Source organism: Lagenorhynchus albirostris, chromosome X, assembly GCF_949774975.1.
Source record: "Lagenorhynchus albirostris chromosome X, mLagAlb1.1, whole genome shotgun sequence".
In the NCBI taxonomy this organism is placed as follows: domain Eukaryota; kingdom Metazoa; phylum Chordata; class Mammalia; order Artiodactyla; family Delphinidae; genus Lagenorhynchus; species Lagenorhynchus albirostris.
Genome location: NC_083116.1, coordinates 105,903,457 through 105,923,495, shown reverse-complemented (window position 1 = coordinate 105,923,495; position 20,039 = coordinate 105,903,457). Strand labels below are relative to the sequence as shown.

The 20,039-nt window shown below is 41.5% G+C and overlaps 1 protein-coding gene across 1 annotated transcript; it reads right to left on the bottom strand.

The window, feature by feature from the left end:
- Nucleotides 1-739: 739 nt before the first annotated feature.
- Nucleotides 740-5,670, bottom strand: NR0B1 (nuclear receptor subfamily 0 group B member 1). The gene is made up of 2 exons (XM_060138487.1): nucleotides 4,518-5,670; nucleotides 740-1,014 (listed from the first exon to the last, which is right to left on the bottom strand). The coding sequence occupies exons 1-2, from the start codon at nucleotides 5,668-5,670 to the stop codon at nucleotides 773-775; spliced, it is 1,395 nt and encodes a 464-aa protein (XP_059994470.1). The 3' UTR covers nucleotides 740-772.
- Nucleotides 5,671-20,039: the final 14,369 nt, after the last annotated feature.

Genomic DNA, 20,039 nt, shown 5'->3' with positions numbered 1-20,039 from the left:
AAGGGGCAGCAGGAGCCAACAATAAAGTCACTATATTTCATACCGTGCTCATTCGATGTGACAGTTACATATATAATGTATCTAAAAGGTGAGATATAATTGGGGGTTTATAACGATGTTGATTTTTCTGGAACTATAGTGCCTCCTTATAGAATGTAAGTTTCTTGTTGAACTTTACTTACTGTGTACAGAAAAGTCCCACACCAAAACTGAAAAATCTCCTACTTCACTTTCAGGTGCTTCTCTGATCACAGATTTCCACTTGACTTGGTACCAAGACAGTCTTGCACACAGCCAATGGGAGTGGAGAAGATAGAGCCAAGTCAACCTACAAAGACAATTTTTGTTTATGTTGCCTAGGTTTTTAATATTTTTTGAAGCCCTACTTAAACCCTGATGAACCTTTTCGCAATCAAATTAGTGGTTAACACCTTAACATTATAAGTTAAAGTTACAAATTTGATTTTGGCAGGTTCAATGGACAGAGTGGCTAAACTTGTGAAAATAGCATATGAGTGTAGTCCCCCTGCTCGTTCCTTAAAGATGTACAGAGATGTGTTACCTGTTGGCAAAAGTTTTCCTTTGCAATGAGACAGTATGGAACAGAGGATTTTCTAATTGTTTGTAACTAAAGTTTTTCTTTAATTGAATACAAAAATACCATGCATGTAAAAATAATAAAGTTTATTTTACTCTGTTTTACACTCTTCTGCCCACAGCTCCTCATTTGTGCTTCATGGTGAACTGCATGTGTGTGGCCCCCGTGCCTTCATTACTTCGCACAGAGCATCTCTAGCATCATATCATCCATTGTGACTGGGCCGATGATGGGCCTGAAGAACAGTTCGGCCAGGACATTGGCATTGATGAATCTCAGCAGGAAAAGGGTGCTGTTCAGTTCGGCAAATCTGGCCTGGTGCCCCCTGTGTGTCACCCTGACGTGTTCACGGAGTATCCGCTGGGTTCCCCACTGAAGTCCCTGGATGTACTTCACGCACTGCAGACCTGGTAGGTCTGGAGGAAAAAAAGGGAGAAAAACCTCTTTGTTAGAATCAGCTCACTCTGAGCCCTTTGCTAGCTTTTTAAACAGATCCAATTTCTGCCCCCTTCCCTAATTAAAAAAACGCTCAAGCTTCCTGGTTAAAAGTTCTTTGCAACAGCAAGGATAAAGTGCCAAACCACTTCTAAGGTTTCAGGAGCAACACTTCCAAGAAGGAAATATCATGTAATTATTCTTATTTAATATTCACTATGTTTGTATGCTCACATTTAAAAACTGCTGGCCCTGAGCCAACAAAAGCACACTTAATTCAGTATGACAGTAGAATATAGTTTAATGAATCATTGCTCCAGTTCACTATCTATGCACGTACAAAGAAATTAAACTTATTTCAAGAAGTGTGCACCTTTTACCTATGGCAAACAGGCCTTAGTATAAAGGCAAGAGGCTTTGCTAGGTAATATTTTACCATCCTCCCTTGAATTTCCCACCACTGTAATGATTACCGCCCATGGTGGTAAACTTCACAGCCACCAACTGTGGCTGACAGTCTCATTTAAATTATTTGCCTGCAGGCTGATTTTAGTCTACAGTCCCATAATAATTTAAGAGATAACTCTGGCCACTTAGCTCATTGTATCATGATTTCTGTACTGGGGAGGTTTTTAAAAAAGTGATTCAAATGAGCATTCCAAAGGGTTCTTTAAAAAAAATAAAGCAGTCTTTGAAAGCATTGTCTTATAGCCATCAGAGGGTTAAAAAGTAAACATGGGGGCTTCCCTGGTGGCGCAGTGGTTGAGAGTCCGCCTGCCGATTCAGGGGACGTGGGTTCGTGCCCCGGTTCGGGAAGATCCCACGTGCCGCAGAGCAGCTGGGCCTGTGAGCTGTGGCCGCTGGGCCTGCACGTCCGGAGCCTGTGCTCTGCGGCGGGAGGGGCCACAGCAGTGAGAGGCCCGCAAAAAAAAAAAAAAAAAGTAAACATGAAAACATCGATTGCAACATGGTACAAAAGTTACTTTTCAAATAAAGATTGCATGACCTTCTTGCAGTACAGTGTGATATCCAAGTAAAACTGAATGAAATGCAATGCAGGAAAGATTAAATGCCTCTAAGTTTTATAAAGAACGTGATAAGAGGAGACTGCTTTTAAAAGTCCTTTGATCCTCCATGATAGTAATATTACTGTAAAATTCTTTAACTTGTAATTAAGAAATTACCAATTTACCATTCGGTGTAAATGATGTTGATTATTGTAATCATTTTCCTTCCCTTTTTCTACAAAATCCAACAGAAAAGTATTTTTAAAGCATCATGCTAATAGTCACAGAGTAGCAGAACCAGCCAGTGTTCTTTCAAAAAAAATAATAGCAATAGGCGAGTCATTTCTAGTACAGGCAAATATCAAATCTGATAAATGAGAACAAAAATACAGCAACATCTCTAATCCATATTCCAATTCTGAATACCCCAGTCCACGAATTACCATCCCCTACTACCTACAGCTCATTATCCAGGCTTGAGACCCAATTTTATTGCACTTGGATTCCATTCATGAGGGTAAGAAGAGGCTTGTGTGAAACCACCAGAAATCGGAAGCTCCCCCAGGTCTAAATTCATGGCTTATTAAAACTTCATCTTGTGAACTCCACTTTTCTCTGCTTTCATACCACACTCCTCTTTTCCCATCATCCCCTAAAAGTGTCCCCCCCACCAGAAAAAGACTTGCCTTCAAAGTAAAATCAAGAAAGAGAAAAGGCAGATAGATGGACTCCATGGGAGGCGGGAGGGAAATGTTTAAACTTAAAGATCAGGGGATACAAAATGATAAACAGCAAAGAAAGGCCACACACTTAGCAGGCATTACTTTTTCCCAGATGCAGGTATATTTATGTTTAAAGCACACCCAGCTTAGCTGGTTAAACTTATTTGAGAGAGGATTCAGAAAAGCAGAGCAAGAATAAGAGATGCAAAACAGGGTGGAGGGAAAGAGGGGAACTAGTGGAATGTAAACTTTTGAAAGCTGAGCCCTTGTCTTACCTTTTTATTCCAACAGAACAAAGCACATGGTAGGTGTCTAATAACACAGCTGAAGGAGCGAGAAAACACTGTCTTCCCAATGAACCACCTGAGGCACTTATTATGGATGCAGATTTGCTGACCCTCCACCAGAGCTACCGAACCAGAACTTGTAGAGGAGGGGCCCGGAAAGACTTTGAAGGACCGCCTTCCCTGCCAACACCACCAAGTGCACAGGTAGGTTTAGAAAACAATGATACAAGCAAAAAGTAACCTATCATGATCACTGGGATGAGCTGAGGTCTCTTAAGTCCTGAAATGTGAGGTCTGAATGAATTATTATCCCACTAAATCCTGCTCTATACCCCTTCAAAAGTGCTAGGCAGGAGGCAAGGACATGACCCCGAGACTCCTGGTGTCAGGAAAAAAGGATGTGGAGGGAGCATGATAAATACTCTCCCAACTCAAGCTGTCTGGAAACTTCCTGCCCACTTGTGACCCTTCTGGAAGGATGCTGGTTGAAGATGACTCTAGTAGTAGGACATACTCGAGACAAGGTGCTGGGCTGTCCAGGGAGATTTTCTCCAATGAGTCGGTTGCACTGTGTGGGGCAGTGTCCAGCACCCAACAGACAACCTGAAAGTGTGGTGCAGCAGACATCCCCTTGGGCCCAGGAGACTGGAGACCCATGCTCCACAACTCACTGGCCATTTATTTTGGAGTAAGGTCACTTGGGACTAGACTACCTAACCTGCCAGTGGGATGAGGAAAGGGTGAAGGGCAGAGGGGGTTGATTAGGAGGTCTCTAAGGTGTCTAAAGGCTCTAAAATACAGTGCTCCTGCATGCAGTCTCTAACATGTCTTTCTCCTACCCCTTTGCTAACCTGATACTTACAGACACTTAGATGATGAGACAGTCCAGCTGCTTAGGACCATTAAAATGACCATTCAGAGACAGGCACATGAAACACTAAGTCCAGTGTCCTGACAGTGTCCCCAGGGGATGGTGTCTCTGTGGGTTCTTAACAAATATTTCCTCTCTTGCCAGTCTTAATAGACTTCCTCCAACCAAAAGGTTCTAGTAAATTTCAGAGCTGGGTTTCAGAAAAGAGACGTTGCAAAATTTGCAGTGAACACAGACCTTTTTTTTTAAAGCTATACTACTGGATTTAAAAGATTTGAGAAGGAATAGCCATGTCCCTGAAAGCACAAACTTTTCCGTAGTAACAGAAAGGTGTAGAGAGATTAAGTACAAACCTCAACAACAAAAAAAACCCTCCTCTCGGCTGAGTTTCTGGCAGCACCCCACCCACGAGGAATGGTTTCTGGAGCTCCCCCAACTCTGCTGAGTTTGTCATGATTCCTGACTTGTGCCCCCCAAACTCCCCTAACAATGAAAACTCCTCAAGTGTCTGTGCCAGGGGTGGGTACTGCCCAGTGCTTGTAGGAGAAGAGAAAAGCCGGAGCAGAGAAAAGCCAGAGCCGAGGCCAGCGCCCTTACCCGGGTTAAAGAGCACGGTCCCCTTGAGGTAGGCGTACTCCTTGGTACTGATGTCCAGGCTCCAGCACTTGGCGAGGAAGCCCTTGATGGCTTGGACCTCGGCGGCCAACGGCAAATGCTCGGCCTCCGGCGGCAGTACCAAATGTGGCTGCGGCTCGTCGCCCTCGGTCTCCCGCCGCCTGGTGGTGAGGATCTTCTGCAGCAGGCTGGGCTCCGAGGTCTCCACCGTCTCAAAGTTCAAGCGGTCCTGGGCCAGCTCCAGCAGGAGTAGCGGCGCCCAGCAGCTGCGCACCAGCACCAGCTGCTGGTCCAGGGGCAGCACCTGGAAGCAGGGCAGGTACTTGACGAAGCGCAGCGTCTTCAACAGGCCCGCCGAGGCTGCCTCGCAGACCACCTGTGGGCTCTTGAGGGCCACCCGCCGCTGCGCGCCGCACGAGGGATCCCACCAGGGGCCCCCCGGCTGTGCCTCTGGAGCCACGTGCGTTTGCTTTGCGCTCGTGGGCACGTTGCAGAGGATGCCGCCCTGCCGCGGGTGGTCTTCACCGCAAAAGCAGCAGCGGTACGGGAGCGCCAAGGCCCGCCCGCGCGGCAGCTCCTCTCTGCCCCCCAGCCTCTGCGCGCAGTAGGAGCGGTCCCACCACGCGCCCCCCGGCCGCGCCTCAGGAGCTTCCGGAGCCACGTGCGTTTGCTTTGCACTGGTGAGCAAGCTGTACAGGATGCTGCCCTGCCGCGGGTGGTCTTCACCGCAAAAGCAGCAGCGGTACAGGAGCACCGTGGCCCGCCCACCCGGCAGTCCCTCTCTGCCCACTGGGGGCTCCGAGCCACAGGAGCAGCCCCAGCACGCGCCCCCCAGCCGGGCCTCGGGCGCCTCCGCAGTCTCCTGCGTTTGCTTCGCGCTCGTGAGCATGTTGTAGAGGATGCTGCCCTGCCGCGGGTGGTCTTCACCGCAAAAGCAGCAGCGGTACAGAAGCGCCACTGCCCGTTCACCTGGCAGCCCCTCTCTGCCCACCGGGGGCTCCGAGCCACAGGAGCAGCCCCAGCACGCGCCCCCCGGCCGTGCCTCGGGCGCCTCCGGAGTCGCGTGCGTTTGCTTCGCGCTCATGAGCATGTTGTAGAGGATGCTGCCCTGCCACTGGTGGTCCTCGCCCGCCATGGCCCGCGGTGCCCGTAGCCCGGCTCTGTCCAGTGGCTGCCGCCTGCAATCTATTTATACCGAACGCGCACGCACGCGCGTCGGCCGTCTCCGCCTGGGCAAAGGCGCGGAGGCGGGCGCGGCGCTCGGGTGTGTTAGCCCGTGACTTCGGCGGTTCAAAAGGGGCAGATGCTCCTTAACAGCTGAAAACGGAGGAGGAGCAGAGCCGTGGGAGCTGCCGGAAACTTCCCTCCGTCTTCTCATTACGCCCTTCCCTGCGTCTGGAAGACAGAGCTCGGCGCAGGGAGCAGGTATTTGGCGGCACTGTTCCAACTTTTTCCATTGAACCCTGGCGTCTAATTTGCTCTCTTTACTGGGAAGGCAGGGGTACCGAAAAGGGGAAAAATCTATTTCTGTGCCATATTTGCAAACTTTCATTAAATGACTAAACTTTGTATGGCTTATTTTGTATATTGATAGGGAGGTCTCATTTTAAGGGACGTTGAAAAATATAGACCATGGACCAGCAGTGTCAGCGTCATATGGGAACTTGGTAGAAATGCCCAATCTCAGGCCCCAACCAGACCTTCTGGCTCTGAATCTGCATTTTAACGAGGCTTACAAAGGATCCATGTGCACCTTAAATGTGGAAAAAGCACTAGTCTAAGGATGCTATCATAAGCTTATTGTTTAATTCAAGTAATATTTATGAGCACCCACTTTGTCGTAGGTGTTGTGTTAGAGAGCTGGGGGCAGCGACCAGGTTATAAAAGTGGCTAATATTTAGGAATATAATAATCACAAGGGGCTAAAAAGTTGCTACAGTGAGAACTTTGGATTCTTCTAGAGATATTATATTGGGTAGATGTGCAATTAACATTTCTTCTCCCACCGTTTCTAAGCGAATAACGAGCAGCACAGGTTTCAGGAAGCCTGGATCTTTTGTTCTCACTTGCCACACAGCCTCTTTGCTCGTGCTCCATACGGTCAGTGAGATCAGTGGGTAGTTCCACATCACCACCTGACCCTTGTGTAACTAGCTGTTTCACTAACCATCTGGTTAACTTGAAATCACAACCTTTTAGCCCTCAAATTTCTCATCTCTCAAATGGGAGGTTTATTTAGTGATCTCTTGGGTCCATGACTGAAAACATGGAGCAAGGAAGGGGGACTGGTGTGTACCAGCTGGTATAGGATCCCACTACTCTCTCTCTCTCTCTCTCTCTCTCTGTCTCTGTCTCTGTCTCTCTCTCTCTCTCTGTCTCTCTGAGACCTGGAATTCTGAGCATAAGAGGAAAAGCTAGGTGACGCTTATTTTGCATTCAACCTGTAATTTTATTTTGCCTGTGAGAGGCCCTATAACAGTGCTTAAACCTCTGCTCTGGCACCAGATTGCCTTGATTTTAATTCTGGCCCTGACACCTAGTAGCTCCGTGGCTTTGGGCAGTGTATTAGTTTCCTATTGCTGCTGAAACAAGTTACCACAAATTTAGTTGGTTTAAGGCAACATAAATTTATGTTACAGTTCTGGAGGCCAGAAGTCTGAAGTCAGTTTCACTGGGCTAAAATCAAGGTGACATTCCTTCTGGAGGCCCTAGGGGAGACTATATTTTCTTGCCGTTTCCAGCTTCTAGAAGCTGCTTACATTCCTTGGCTCCTGGCCACATCACTCCTGCCTCTGCTTCCATCTCCTTTCTGACTCTTATAAGGATCTTTATAATTACATTGGGCAAATCCAGATAATCTAGAATAATCTCTCCATCACAAAGTTCGAAATTAATTCCCATTTGGAAAGTCCCTTTTACCATGTAAGCTAACATCTTCCCAGGTGTTGAGGATTAGGACATGAACATCATTGGAGGCATCATTTAGCCTTTCACAGGACAGTTACTCAAGCCACCTGTGCCTCGATTTCCTTATTTCTACAACGCGGACAATAGTCTCTGTGAGGTAATCTTCCTATGTGAACTAATTCATGTAAAGTGTTTGCTTGGTACATGATAAGTGTTGGATGTATCAACTATTATCTACCCCTTTTTAAGATAATGTGGGATAACTTCAGGGTTAAGAGGTAATATAACCCCAGCACCTATCAACTGTTATCTACCCCTTTTTAAGATAATGTGGGATAACTTCAGGGTTAAGAGGTAATATAACCCCAGCACCAGCATTATTCTCTCTCTCCTAGGAAAGCCTGTCCTCACTCTCCACCCTGAAGCTGTCTCATTTTCTTCTGCATGTCCACATTTCTTGGCCCAGATTCAGAACACTGGATGGGTCACCTGGTCCACAACAATAATATATATTGGAAATGTTATCTCATTGTCCCCTTCACCATTTACTGTTTCCAATATTCAAGCTACTGTTTAGGGTACTGTTACTGCTGCTTCAGCAATCTCCCTGCTTGATGAACCCACCAGCCAGCCTCGCTGAAAAACTCAGCCTGCCTCAGTCCCCTCCTTAAGTTGCCAGTGCTCGTTACTTCTTATTGTGTTCCATTTTATTTTCTTCCTATCAATGATCAGAATTGGGTATGATTGATTGATTTAGTTATTTGATGCTTGTTGATTATCTCTCCCAACTAGTATAAAAGTCCCTTGAGGGAAAGGAATTAGCCATGCTGTAGCCCAGCAACTAGAACAATGTCTGGCATACACTAGGTGCTCGAAATTATATTTGTTGGCCAACTGTATTTTTAGCGAGAGAGAAGGCTGTAGCTCCTACTCTCAGCACAGAGGGCAAGTGTTCCCACACAACTGTGGCTGCACTGAACCTGGAGGAAGAGAAGTTAAGAGGCCCCGTTGGACTCAGAGCTTTCTGGAGGCCTTTTAAGTTTTTTTTAAATTTTTTTATTGAAGTATAGTTGATTTACAGTGTTAATTACTGCTGTACAGCAGAGTGACTGAGTTATACATATATATACATTCTTTTTCATTTTCTTTTCCATTATGGTTTGTCAGAGGATATTGAAAAGAGTTTCCTGTGCTATACAGTAAGACCTTGTTGTTTATCCATCCTATATATAATAGTTTGCATCTGCTAATCCCAAACTCCCAATCCATCCCTCTCCCACCCCCCCTCCCCCATGGCAACCACCAGTCTATTCTCTGTGTCCGTGATTCTGTTTCTGTTTCACAGATAGGTTCATTTGTGGCACATTTTAGGTTCCACACATAAGTGATATCATATGGTATTTGTCTTTCTCTTTCTGACTTCACTCAGTATGATAATCTCTAGTCATATCCATGTTGCTGCAAATGGCATTATTTCATTCTCTTTTTTTTGGCTGAGTAGTATTCCATGGTATGTATATATCACACCTTCTTTATCCATTCATCTGTCAATGGACATTTAGGTGTTTCCATGTCTTGGCTATTGTGAAGAGTGCTGCTATGAACATTGGGGCACATGTATCTTTTTGAATTAGAGCTTTGTCTGGATATAAGCCCAGTAGTGGGATTGCTGGATCATATGGTAATTCTATTTTTAGTTTTCTGAGGAACCTGCATACTGTTTTCCACAGTGACTGCACCAACTTACATTCCCACCAACAGTGTAGGAGGGTTCCCTTTTCCCCACACCCTCTCCAGCATTTGTGATTTGTAGACTTTTTGATGCTGCCCGTTCTGACCAGTGTGAGGTGGTGCCTCGTAGTTCTGATTTGCATTTCTCTAATGATTAGTGATGCTGAGCATCTTTTCATGTGCCTATTTGGAGCATCCCCCCTTTTTTTTGATACACAGAGTGCTACACGTGCTCTGGTAAAGTTACAAGAGGACTAGGTTGACAGCCAGAAGACATGGCTTTGAGTTTGGGCCCTTCCACTCTAAAGATATAACACTGAAAAGTCATTTAACTTCAGCCTTCACCATTATGGAATGGGGAACAATTCTATAAACCAGTATTAATGTGTACAGCCTGTTTCAAGTCATTCAAGGGGTCGTCTTATTTCTCTCTCAATATAGCCCTTTACAGAAATGTTTGCTGACCTCTTTGCTACACTGAAAATATAAAGCAACTTAACACTCATTAAGTTCACAGTTATGAGAGCTTTACACTCATCCACTTTCTAATGATTTAACATTGAGCAAAGCATTTAACACTGTTAGCCTTTTCAGCTATGAAACCAGAAAAAAATGCTATAAACTATTTTAATATATGTATCCTAGCCATGTATAATTCAAGGGTTTTTCTAAAACTCTTTTATCAACTATGTATTTTTTAAATCCTAGTAACTTAAATCCATTCTTTGTGACTTTAATCATCCACACCTTGCACGTATTTGATGCTTTTGACTTTGACTTTCAGGCATTGTCTCAAATTGAAACTTCGGTGCAGTGCCGAGAACCATGAACTTGTAATATAGTGGTTATAATTCCTGTTCTTTCCCAGGAGCAGTCTTCTGACTTTCTTACTTGTGCTTTTCTTGAAGTTGCGATCTTCTGTTCGCAACTCTGAAGGACTTTCTAGGTTCTTTGGATTGACCGTTTGGAAGAAGAGATTACCTGCTTGTCCTTCATACGTATTCATCCTTGGAAATGTCAGGAGAAAACGACTTCATCTTTCCACTTTCAGTTTTTTCCCCTGAACAAATAGCTCCCGAGAAACAAAATCATCCAAACAAGTGCAGAGATTCCCATCAAGTTATGCCAGACTGCTGGTTGCTACAGGGTTAGTGAAGACATAACCTTCTAAGGTAGGCACAGGCTTCTTCATTTGATTTGTTCCGTGTCCTCAGGTCACCATGACAGCTAGACAAAAGGACACTCATCACCTGCACCTGTCATGTGCTGAGTTTGTCCACAACTTCAATTTGGGTATTTACACGGAGTCATTGTTCGATGACCTTGGTCAATTGGACACCTGCTCTGTAGAATCCATTATCTGTTCCAACTCATGGTGGGAGTAAAGCTGCTCTGCCTGCCTGAGTGTAACCTTCAACTTCAAAGTAATGCAGTTTTCGCTAAAGGATGGAGGAGTGAAGTACAGGTGGGGATAAAGCTGGATAAAATTGTAAAACTGAACTTTGCACAGCAAGCGGCTCTTGACCTGGAAGGCATTGCGATCTGAAACCTGATAGGAATTATCAGTCCAGGCTTAAAAGAGCTGGAATGCCTCAGAATTCAGTTCCTTCAGTAAACAGCTGACAGGGAGTAACAATAGTGTTTTCCTTACTTTTCAATGTATATATTGGGTAAACACTATTGTGGAAAAACAGTGGCTGATAAAATCCAAGAGATAGCCTCACTCCTATTCCTTTCCAAGACCCAGAATGTTGAAAGCTCTATTTATGGAAGAATTAATAGGCTTTAGCTGCTGATTCATGAAACCCTTAGAGAAGATCAAGTCATGATTATTTATTTCCTTCAGATGAGCTACAAAGAAGGTAATCCATTGCCTTAGGGGTCACATAGTTGCTGAACTGGAATAATGACCCATACTCACAGTAATTCTGAAATGTTCTAAAATCAATTTTCTAAAGCAATCAAACAACCACTCCGTTCAAGGAAAAACGTTCATCAAATCAATTAATTTTATTACATCTACCAATTTTGAATACATCCCAATACCAGATGTTGATCAAATTATCTAGTTAATAAATTTAATTGACTGGCAGGTTTCAAAATGATTGCCCCATTGGTTAGCAAGCTATTAAAATTGGTTTGACTGGTAAATTGGGAAATCGTTGCTCTATTGGTTCACATAGCTATGTCCCCTAATGGTGATGGTAATTTTAGTTACAGACTCCCTGTGTATTGGGATCTGGAACTGGAGTGATAGCTCTCTTCCTGGAAATAGCTTTCTTTTCTCCACAACCATTATATCTAGAGTGCCTTGTACATTCCCTGGCATACTAAAGGCACTCAACAAACACCCGCTTAATGAAACAGAGTGAAGTTTCTTCCACATCTACAAATCTTTTAACTTCATTAGGTTGCCCAAACTTTTCTTCTTTCCTGTCACTGTATGGGTTTTAACAATCTTGCCAGCCCTGTTGGAAAGACCCTAGGTCCTTTTTGCCAAATACCAGCTACCTGTTTTATTTTATTTTTTTAAACTTTATTAGAGTATAGTTGATTTACAACGTTGTGTTAGTTTCAGATGTACAGCATAGTGATTCAGTTACACATATATTCATTCTTTTTCAGATTGTTTTCCCATCTAGGTTATTATAAAATATTGAATAGAGTTCCCTGTGCTATATAGTAGGTCCTTGTTGGTTATCTATTTTATATATAGCAGTGTGTGTATGTTAGTCCCGAGCTCCTAATTTATCCTCCCCCCATGTTTCCCCTTTGGTGACCATAAGTTTGTTTTCAAAATCTGTGAGTCTGTTTCTGTTTTGTGAATAAGTTCATTTATATCATTTTAAAATTAGATTCCACATGTGAGTGATAGCATATGATAATTTTCTTTGTCTGACTTGCTTCACTTAGTATGATAATCTCTAGGTCCATACATGTTACTGCAAATGGCATTATTTTGCTCTTTTTTATGGCTGAGTAACATTCCATCGTATACATATACCACATTTTCTTTATCCATTCCTCTATTGATGGACATTTAGGTTGCTTCCAAGTCATGGCTATTGTAAACAGTTCTGCAGTGAACATTGAGGTGCATGTGTCTTTTCGAATTATGATTTTCTCCAGATATATGCCCAGGAGTGGGATTGCTGGAACATATGGTAGTTCTATTTTTAGTTTTTAAAAATATTGTTTTTAAAGCATACTGTTCTCCATAGTGGCTGCACCAATTTACATTCCCACCAACAGTGTAGGAGGGTTCCCTTTTCCCCACACCCTCTCCAGCATTTATCATTTGTAGACTTTTGATGATGGCCATTCTGACTGGTGTGAGGTGATACCTCGTTGTAGTTTTCATTTGTACTTCTCTGATATTTAGCAATGCTGAGCATGTTTTCATGTGCTTTTTGGCCATCTGTATGTCTTCTTTGGAGAAATGTCTGTTTAGATCTTCTGCCCATTTTTTTTTAATTAGATTGTTTGGTTTTTTTGACATAGAGTTGCATGAGCTGTTTGTATATTTTGGAGATTAATCCCTTGTCGGTCACTTTGTTTGCAAATATTTTCTCCCAAAGGGTTGACTTTCATTTTGTTTATGGTTTCCTTTGCTGTGCAAAAGCGTTTAAGTTTAATCAGGTCCCATTTGTTTGTTTTTATTTTCATTACTCTAGGAGGTAGATCCAAAAAGATGTTGCTGTGATTTACGTCAGAGAGTGTTATGCCTATGTTTTCCTCTAGGAGTTTTATAGTGTCTGGCCTTACATTTAGGTCTTTGATCCACTTTGAGTTTCTTTTTGTGTATGGTGTTAGGGAGTGTTCTAATTTCATTCTTTTACATGTAGCTGTCCAGTTTTCCCAGCACCACTCATTGAAGAGACTGTCTTTTCTCTATTGTATAGTCTTGCCTCCTTTGTTGTAGATTAATTGACCATAGGTGCGTGAGTTTATTTCTGGGTTTCCTATCCTGTTCCATTGATCTATATTTCTGTCCTTGTGCCAGTTCCGTACTGTTTTGATTACTGTAGCTTTTTAATATAGTCTGAAGACAGGGAGCCTGGTTCCTCCAGCTCAGTCTTTCTCAGGATTGCTTTGGCTATTTGGGGTCTTTTGTGTTTCCATACAAACTTAAAAACTTTTTGTTCTAGTTGTTCTATGAAAAATGTTTTCATTTTTCTATGAAAAATGTTTTAACCACTCTGATTTCTAGCTTGATAATCTCGAAAATGAGAGTAAATATATTATCTGTGTTTACTTCACAAAGTTGTTGAATGTATGAAATGATTGACAATACCTCATGTGAATTATTACAGTTAGATTGCAATTTCTTTAAGTCAGAAGCATCAGACTTTGTGAAGTGATATATTGCCCACCTAAATCAAATGTGTGCATTTGAAACTCTCTGTACATATACATCTAAAATGCATTTGAAATAAGGGATCCTGCAGTTGATAATAAGTCATTCAAGTTTGGAGTTAAATGCATCTAATGTTAGTAGTGCCAGAAAGCCTAATTGCTTTCTCTGAGCCTGCAGTGACAAACATATGAAAAACAAAAAATATGTGATACTTGGAGTCACAAGCCCCTGGTTAACAGTTTATTAAGCATGACACTGTTAGGACTGTATGTGTGTGTGTGTCTGTGCGTGTGTGTGTTTCTTTAGAAATTTTATAATGCGAGGGGGTATTCCAGGGCCTCAGCCAAAAATGATCTGGAGCCCACAAGATTCAGGATGGTAGAATTTGATTTATAGGCTGGTAAAGGGAAACCATCCAATGCCACTTCTGTAACCTTCTTCCAGCTGGAGTCTTATGGATGAACTAAAAGGTGTCATTAGGGACCAGATCCTGAAGATTATTTCAATAACCATTCAGCAGCATTTGAAGTTGGAATTCCACATATAAGAAAGGACACACAAATAAGAAATTAAACTTTTCATAAAAATTCTGCCAGCGTACACCTATACTAGAAGTACTATAATGTAAATAAATATAATTTGACATTTCTCTGGTATCTAGAATTGTATGTGTGAGCAAACTAACTTCTTAAAAATTTTGTTTGTATATCTTTATTGAACTATAGTTGATTTACAATATTAGTTTCAGATACACAGCATAGTGATTCAATATTTTTACAGATTATGCTCCATTTAAAGTTATTACAAAGTAATGGGTATATTTCCTTGTTTGTATGATATATCCTTGTGCTGTACAATATATCCTTGTTTCTTATTTATTTTATAAATAGTTTATAAATATATAACAGTTTGTATCTCCTTATCCCCTACCCCTATCCTGCCCCTTCCCCTTCTCTCTCCCCACTGGTAACTACTAGTTTGTTCTCTAAGTCTGTGAGTCTGTTTCTGTTTTGTTATATATATTCATTTGTTTTATTTTTTAGATTCCACATATAAGTGATAACATAGAGTATGTCTTTCTCTGTCTGACTTAGTTCACTAAGCATAAGACCCTCTAGGTCTATCCATGCTGTTGCAAATGGCAGAATTTCATTGTTTTTTATGGCTGAATAATACTCCATTGTATGTATATGCCACATCTTCTTTATCCATTCATCTGTTGGTGGACACTTGGGTTGCTTCCATATCTTGGTTATTGAATGCTGCTATGAGCATGGGGTACATGTATCTTTTTGAGTTAGTGTTTTCACTTTTTTCAAATGTATGCCCAGGAGTGGATTTGCTGGAGAATATGGTAGTTCTATTTTTAGTTTTTTGAGTAACCTCTATGATGTTTTCTGTAGTGGCTGCACCAATTTACATTCCCACCAGCAGTGTTCAAGAGTTCCCTTTTCTCCACATCCTCGCCAACATTTATTATTTGTAGACATTTTGATGTTAGCCATTCTGACGGGTGTGAGGTGATACCTCATTGTGGTTTTGATTTGCATTTCTCTAATAATTAGTGATGTTGAGCATCTTTTCACGTGCCTGTTAGCCATCTGTATGTCTTCTTTGAAAAAAGTCTATTCGGGTTTTCTGCCCATTTTAAAATTGGATTTTTTTTGGTTACTGAGTTGTATGAGCTGTTTATACTGGGTTGGCCAAAAGGTTCATTCGGGTTTTTCTGTATTGGGTTGGCCAAAAAGTTGGTTCGGGATTTTCCATAAGATCTTACTGAAAAACCCAAACGAACTTTTTGGCCAACTCAGTATTTTGGATATTCACCCATTACGGGTCATATGATTTGCCAGTATCTTCTCCCATTCAGTAGGTTGTCTTTTCATTTCGTTGATGGTTTCCTTTGCTGTGCAAAAGCTGAGTGAAGTAACTTTTGTATTATTGACATCTTTTAATTCAGCAGATAAACTTTAATCTCATAATAAGTACTTCCTTTTCAGACAGAAAAGATCATTCTAAATGGGTTTACCTTGTTTGTCATCTATTAAATGTTGATTTAACATGCTTAATTACAATTATGCATTGGTTTGCTTGGTATCTTTTATTTTTTTTTTTTTGCTTGGTATCTTTTTAAAGTTCTTTGATTAAGGGTCAGGTCAGTACAGCATGGTCTTTCACATATCAAGGCCATTGAGTCCTATTAGAAGGGTAAATTGTATAGCGAAATGTTTCACTGTGCAAATCTCAGCTGTATTTTAGTTAAGTAAAAGCACGTTGGCTTTTAATCACCACTCGATCAATTACTTATAACATAAAAGGGATGGCTAAACAATGGGCGCATACTTAGTCAAAATTCCAAATATAGCTTTGGGAGTAAAAGGGAAGAAGAAAATTGTTCCTTGATAATCACAAATAATAATGTTGCCTTTCAAATATTCTAAAATGGTTTCGTCATAGAGTGATTAATGGTTCACTAAGTCCTGGCTACGCAAAGTGTGGTCTTCAGACCAGAGCACCAGAATCATCTGGGAGCTTGTTAGGAATGCAGAATCAGGTCTTGCCCCAAACCTGTTGAATCAGAATCTGCAGTTGAGCAAGATCCCGAAGATGATTTGTATGCACACTAAAGCTTGCAAGTCACTCCATCAATCTCTGCTTCTCAAATTTGGCTGCTCTTTGGTATCACCTGGAAAGTTTGAAAAATTTCTTACTTAGGACTGGATCCCACTCCCAGAGATTCTAATTTAATTAGTATAAGGCATGACCTGGGCATAGAGAGTTTGAAAAACTCCCCAGGTAATTCTAATGAGCAGCTAAGTTTGAGAATCATTGATCTTAAGAATAAAACCCAACATCATAGTCATTACGTAATAATAATAGTAGTAGTAATATTTGGAGATAATAAATTCTTCAGAAAGCACAGATGAAAGCAAACATGGAAACTGTAATTAATGAAAAGATTTTGTCCCATTATCACATTAACACTGATCAGTTTATCAGATCAGCAGAGTGATAAGGGGATGGGACAGAAGTAGTGGTGAAGGATAGGACTTTGAAACACGGGGTGAGGCAGAGTAACCTAGACCCTGAAAAGTACCAAAATACATGACTTTCAATAGCAAGGGTTCAGTACCTATACTAGTGTGGCTAGCCAAGGGGTCAACATCATTCACCTTTGGAAAATTGGGACCCCAGGAAACCACATGTAGTTCTCTTGTGCTTCCCTGCCTTGTTGAGAGCATTGATATATGCACATGATATCTAAGGAATTCATAAGAAGAAAGGGAAAAGCCAGGTATTATCACTGCCTTAGCTTGAGTCCTCATAATCTCTTGTTTTATGTCAGTGAACTCCTAACTGACCTCCCTGCCTCTCATCATCCCCCTAAACTATTCATCTTCCAAATGTTTCCAGAGTGATCTTTCTAAAGTATGATTTTGATCCCATCAATCCATTGCTTAAAACAAACACTCCAAACACATCCCATTACATGAAACATCACCTCCTTAGCATAATGGGTCTGGGAGGGAATTAAGATTTATTGAGCATTAGATACTTCTTTTGTTCTCTAAACAAGATCTATGAGGTAGGTGTTATTGATCCCATTGTACAGATTAAGAAACTAATGTCCTTTTCCATGGAGAGACTAGTTAATGGCAGAGGCAAAATTAGAATTCTGATCTGCCTGGATATTCACTATCTAGCATGGTATACAAGATCTTTCATAATCTCACAACCTTTCTGGATTCGTCGAAGTTTCAACGTTTTCCCCATGTTATAGATGCCCTACCGGACATTACACATCCTCAAAACGTGTCATGCTTCTCACTATTCCTTTAAAAATGAATTTCCTTTAAACTTTTGAACATGATATTTGTTTCTATAATGTCCTCATTTTAAGAAAGAATCTTTGAACTCTTACGTAGCCTTCCAAATTCAAATTCAGTGTTGTTTCGTGCATAAAGTGTTCCCCAAATCCCCTAAATAGGATTTGTCTCTTTCTTCAGTTTAATTATAGTACTTTCCACATATCCTATTAGCTTTCGACATAGTGTTTTGTAATTATTTTTATGTATTTATTTCTCTGTTATAAAATGAGGTTCTTGAGGATGCAAATCATGTCTTATTCATTTTTGTAAGCAATATCTTCTTCATCTTGGGGTCTATATCAGTCAGATTGGGTTAAGTTATGCCATATAACAACCCCTTAAAACTCAGTGGCCTAAAAGGGCAAAGGTGTGTTTCTTGCTTATGATATGGGTAGGTCGTGGTGCCATTTCATGCTATCTTGACTCCAAAATCCAGGTTGATAGAGCAGATTTCACCTGGAACATGGGTGGTTTTGTGACAGAGGGAAAGGAGATAAGGTGATCCATGAGTCTGTAAATTTTCTGCTTAGGATTGACACACACCACTCCTACCCATATTTTGTTGGCTAAAGCAAGTTATATGGCTACTTCTAATTTCAATAGTGTCATGATGTGTAATTTTACTGCAGGAAGGAGCATTTCAAGTTACATGGCCAGGCTGATGTCAATGAGGTAGGGGTATGTAAGCCTCTCTCCAGTGAAAGGAGACAATGAACAATACCATCTACCACAGGGCCACCTACACTCCAGGAACATTCCCTATTCGCCACACAGTAAAGTTGCATTTTATACAGACTTGCACTGTGTTCCTTTTAAATATTAAAGCATCAAAATATTAATAAGATCCTACTCTGAGCATAAAATTTTAAATAATGCAGATTTCTTACATTTAAATATTTATCTCAAAAATCACATAATTTCAAAACTGGAAGGCCAAGTGAAATGAAAACTCTGGTCTGTTGCCAAGTGGCAACACTATTTTACTGGTACGTGGAAATACTATCATCTTTTGTTAGTACTAGTCTTTCTTTCTTCTTTTTTTAAATTTTTTTTAAATTTTTATTTTTTTTTGTTTTTGCGGTACGCGGGCCTCTCACCGCTGCGGCCTCTCCCGTTGCGGAGCACAGGCTCCGGACGCGCAGGCTCAGCAGCCATGGCTCACGGGCCCAGCCGCTCCGCGGCATGTGGGATCTTCCCGGACCGCGGTACGAACCCGCGTCCCCTGCATCGGCAGGCGGACCCTCAAGCACTGCGCCACCAGGGAAGCCCCTTTTTTAAAAAAAATTTATTTATTTATTTATTTATTTTGGCTGTGTTGGATCTTCGTTGCTGCGTGCAGGCTTTCTCTAGTTGCAGCGAGCCGGGGCTACTGTTCGTTGCGGTGTGCAGGCTTCTCATTGCTGTGGCTTCTCTTATTGTGGAGCACAGGCTGTAGTTTTGGCTCGCGGGCTCTGGAGTGCAGGCTCAGTAGTTGTGGCTCACGGGCTTAGTTGCTCCATGGCATGTGGGATCTTCCCGGCCCAGGGCTCGAACCCGTGTCCCCCGCATTGGCAGGCAGACTCTTAACCACTGCGCCACTAGGGAAGGCCAGTACTAGTCTTTCTTATACCAGGTATCAGGAAACACATTTCTTATATACAGTTGCACCTATTATAGGCAAACAATACATATTTCAACCCAGCCACCATTTTTCCACTATTAAAAATGGTATTCCCAATTTTATCCCTGATTTGACCACTAACCCACTTCCACAGAGACTTCAAAGCAAGTCAGATTCCTTCTCCCCCTCATTCATATAAGGAATAAGAATAAATGCTAAGATCCAGAATCAGTTTTGCAGATAAGATGGCTCACGACCTCATATTTTAAAACTGGGATCTACAGTGTTCTCCTAGGTAATACAAGAGAACGGTGAAGTCCCCATTCTGTCTTCAATTTCCAGCCAATTAACAAACCTATTAAGTGGGCTCAGAAAGTGCTTTCCTTCTTTGTCATTATTCACCAAGTAAAAATTTGGTGGAAGAAGGTCAAACTTTGCTTAACAACTGCTACAAAAAGGTAAACAAAAAAAAGAAATGAAAAAGAAAGGATTTTTTTCCTATCAAACCTTTTGTATTCAACTTACCAATATCATGGAGACATTCATCCCAGGGTCTGTTATTTTAGTTAATATGTAACAATGCAGGTGTGTTTTATTACCATGAAAGCTGACCTTCCTCCTGCTCCAAGTGCCACATTGCTCCTACGAACAGTGTGATGCGCCTTTGAAACAGAAACTGATGACATACAATTTTCTGTAACAATCATTCTGAACATAAATTAGACAAAGGCTTTTTGCCCACACATGAGCAGTTAACTCACATAAGATAATTAAAATATTTTTTATGCCTAAATAATTTATTTAAATCTTTACTGAAATCACTGAGACACTATATATATACAGATGTCCAAAAACTTCAAGCTCTATCATACAAGGATATTTTTCAATGTCCTGCATGTTTGACCTGTTTTGCATTATTGCACAATGAAAGTCTTTTCATTTAGCAGATTTTTATTGAGCACTTAGTATGTTTCAGGTACCATACTAAGCATTTTCTATCGATTATTTCCTTCAATATGAATCTCAGGAAATACTTTCTT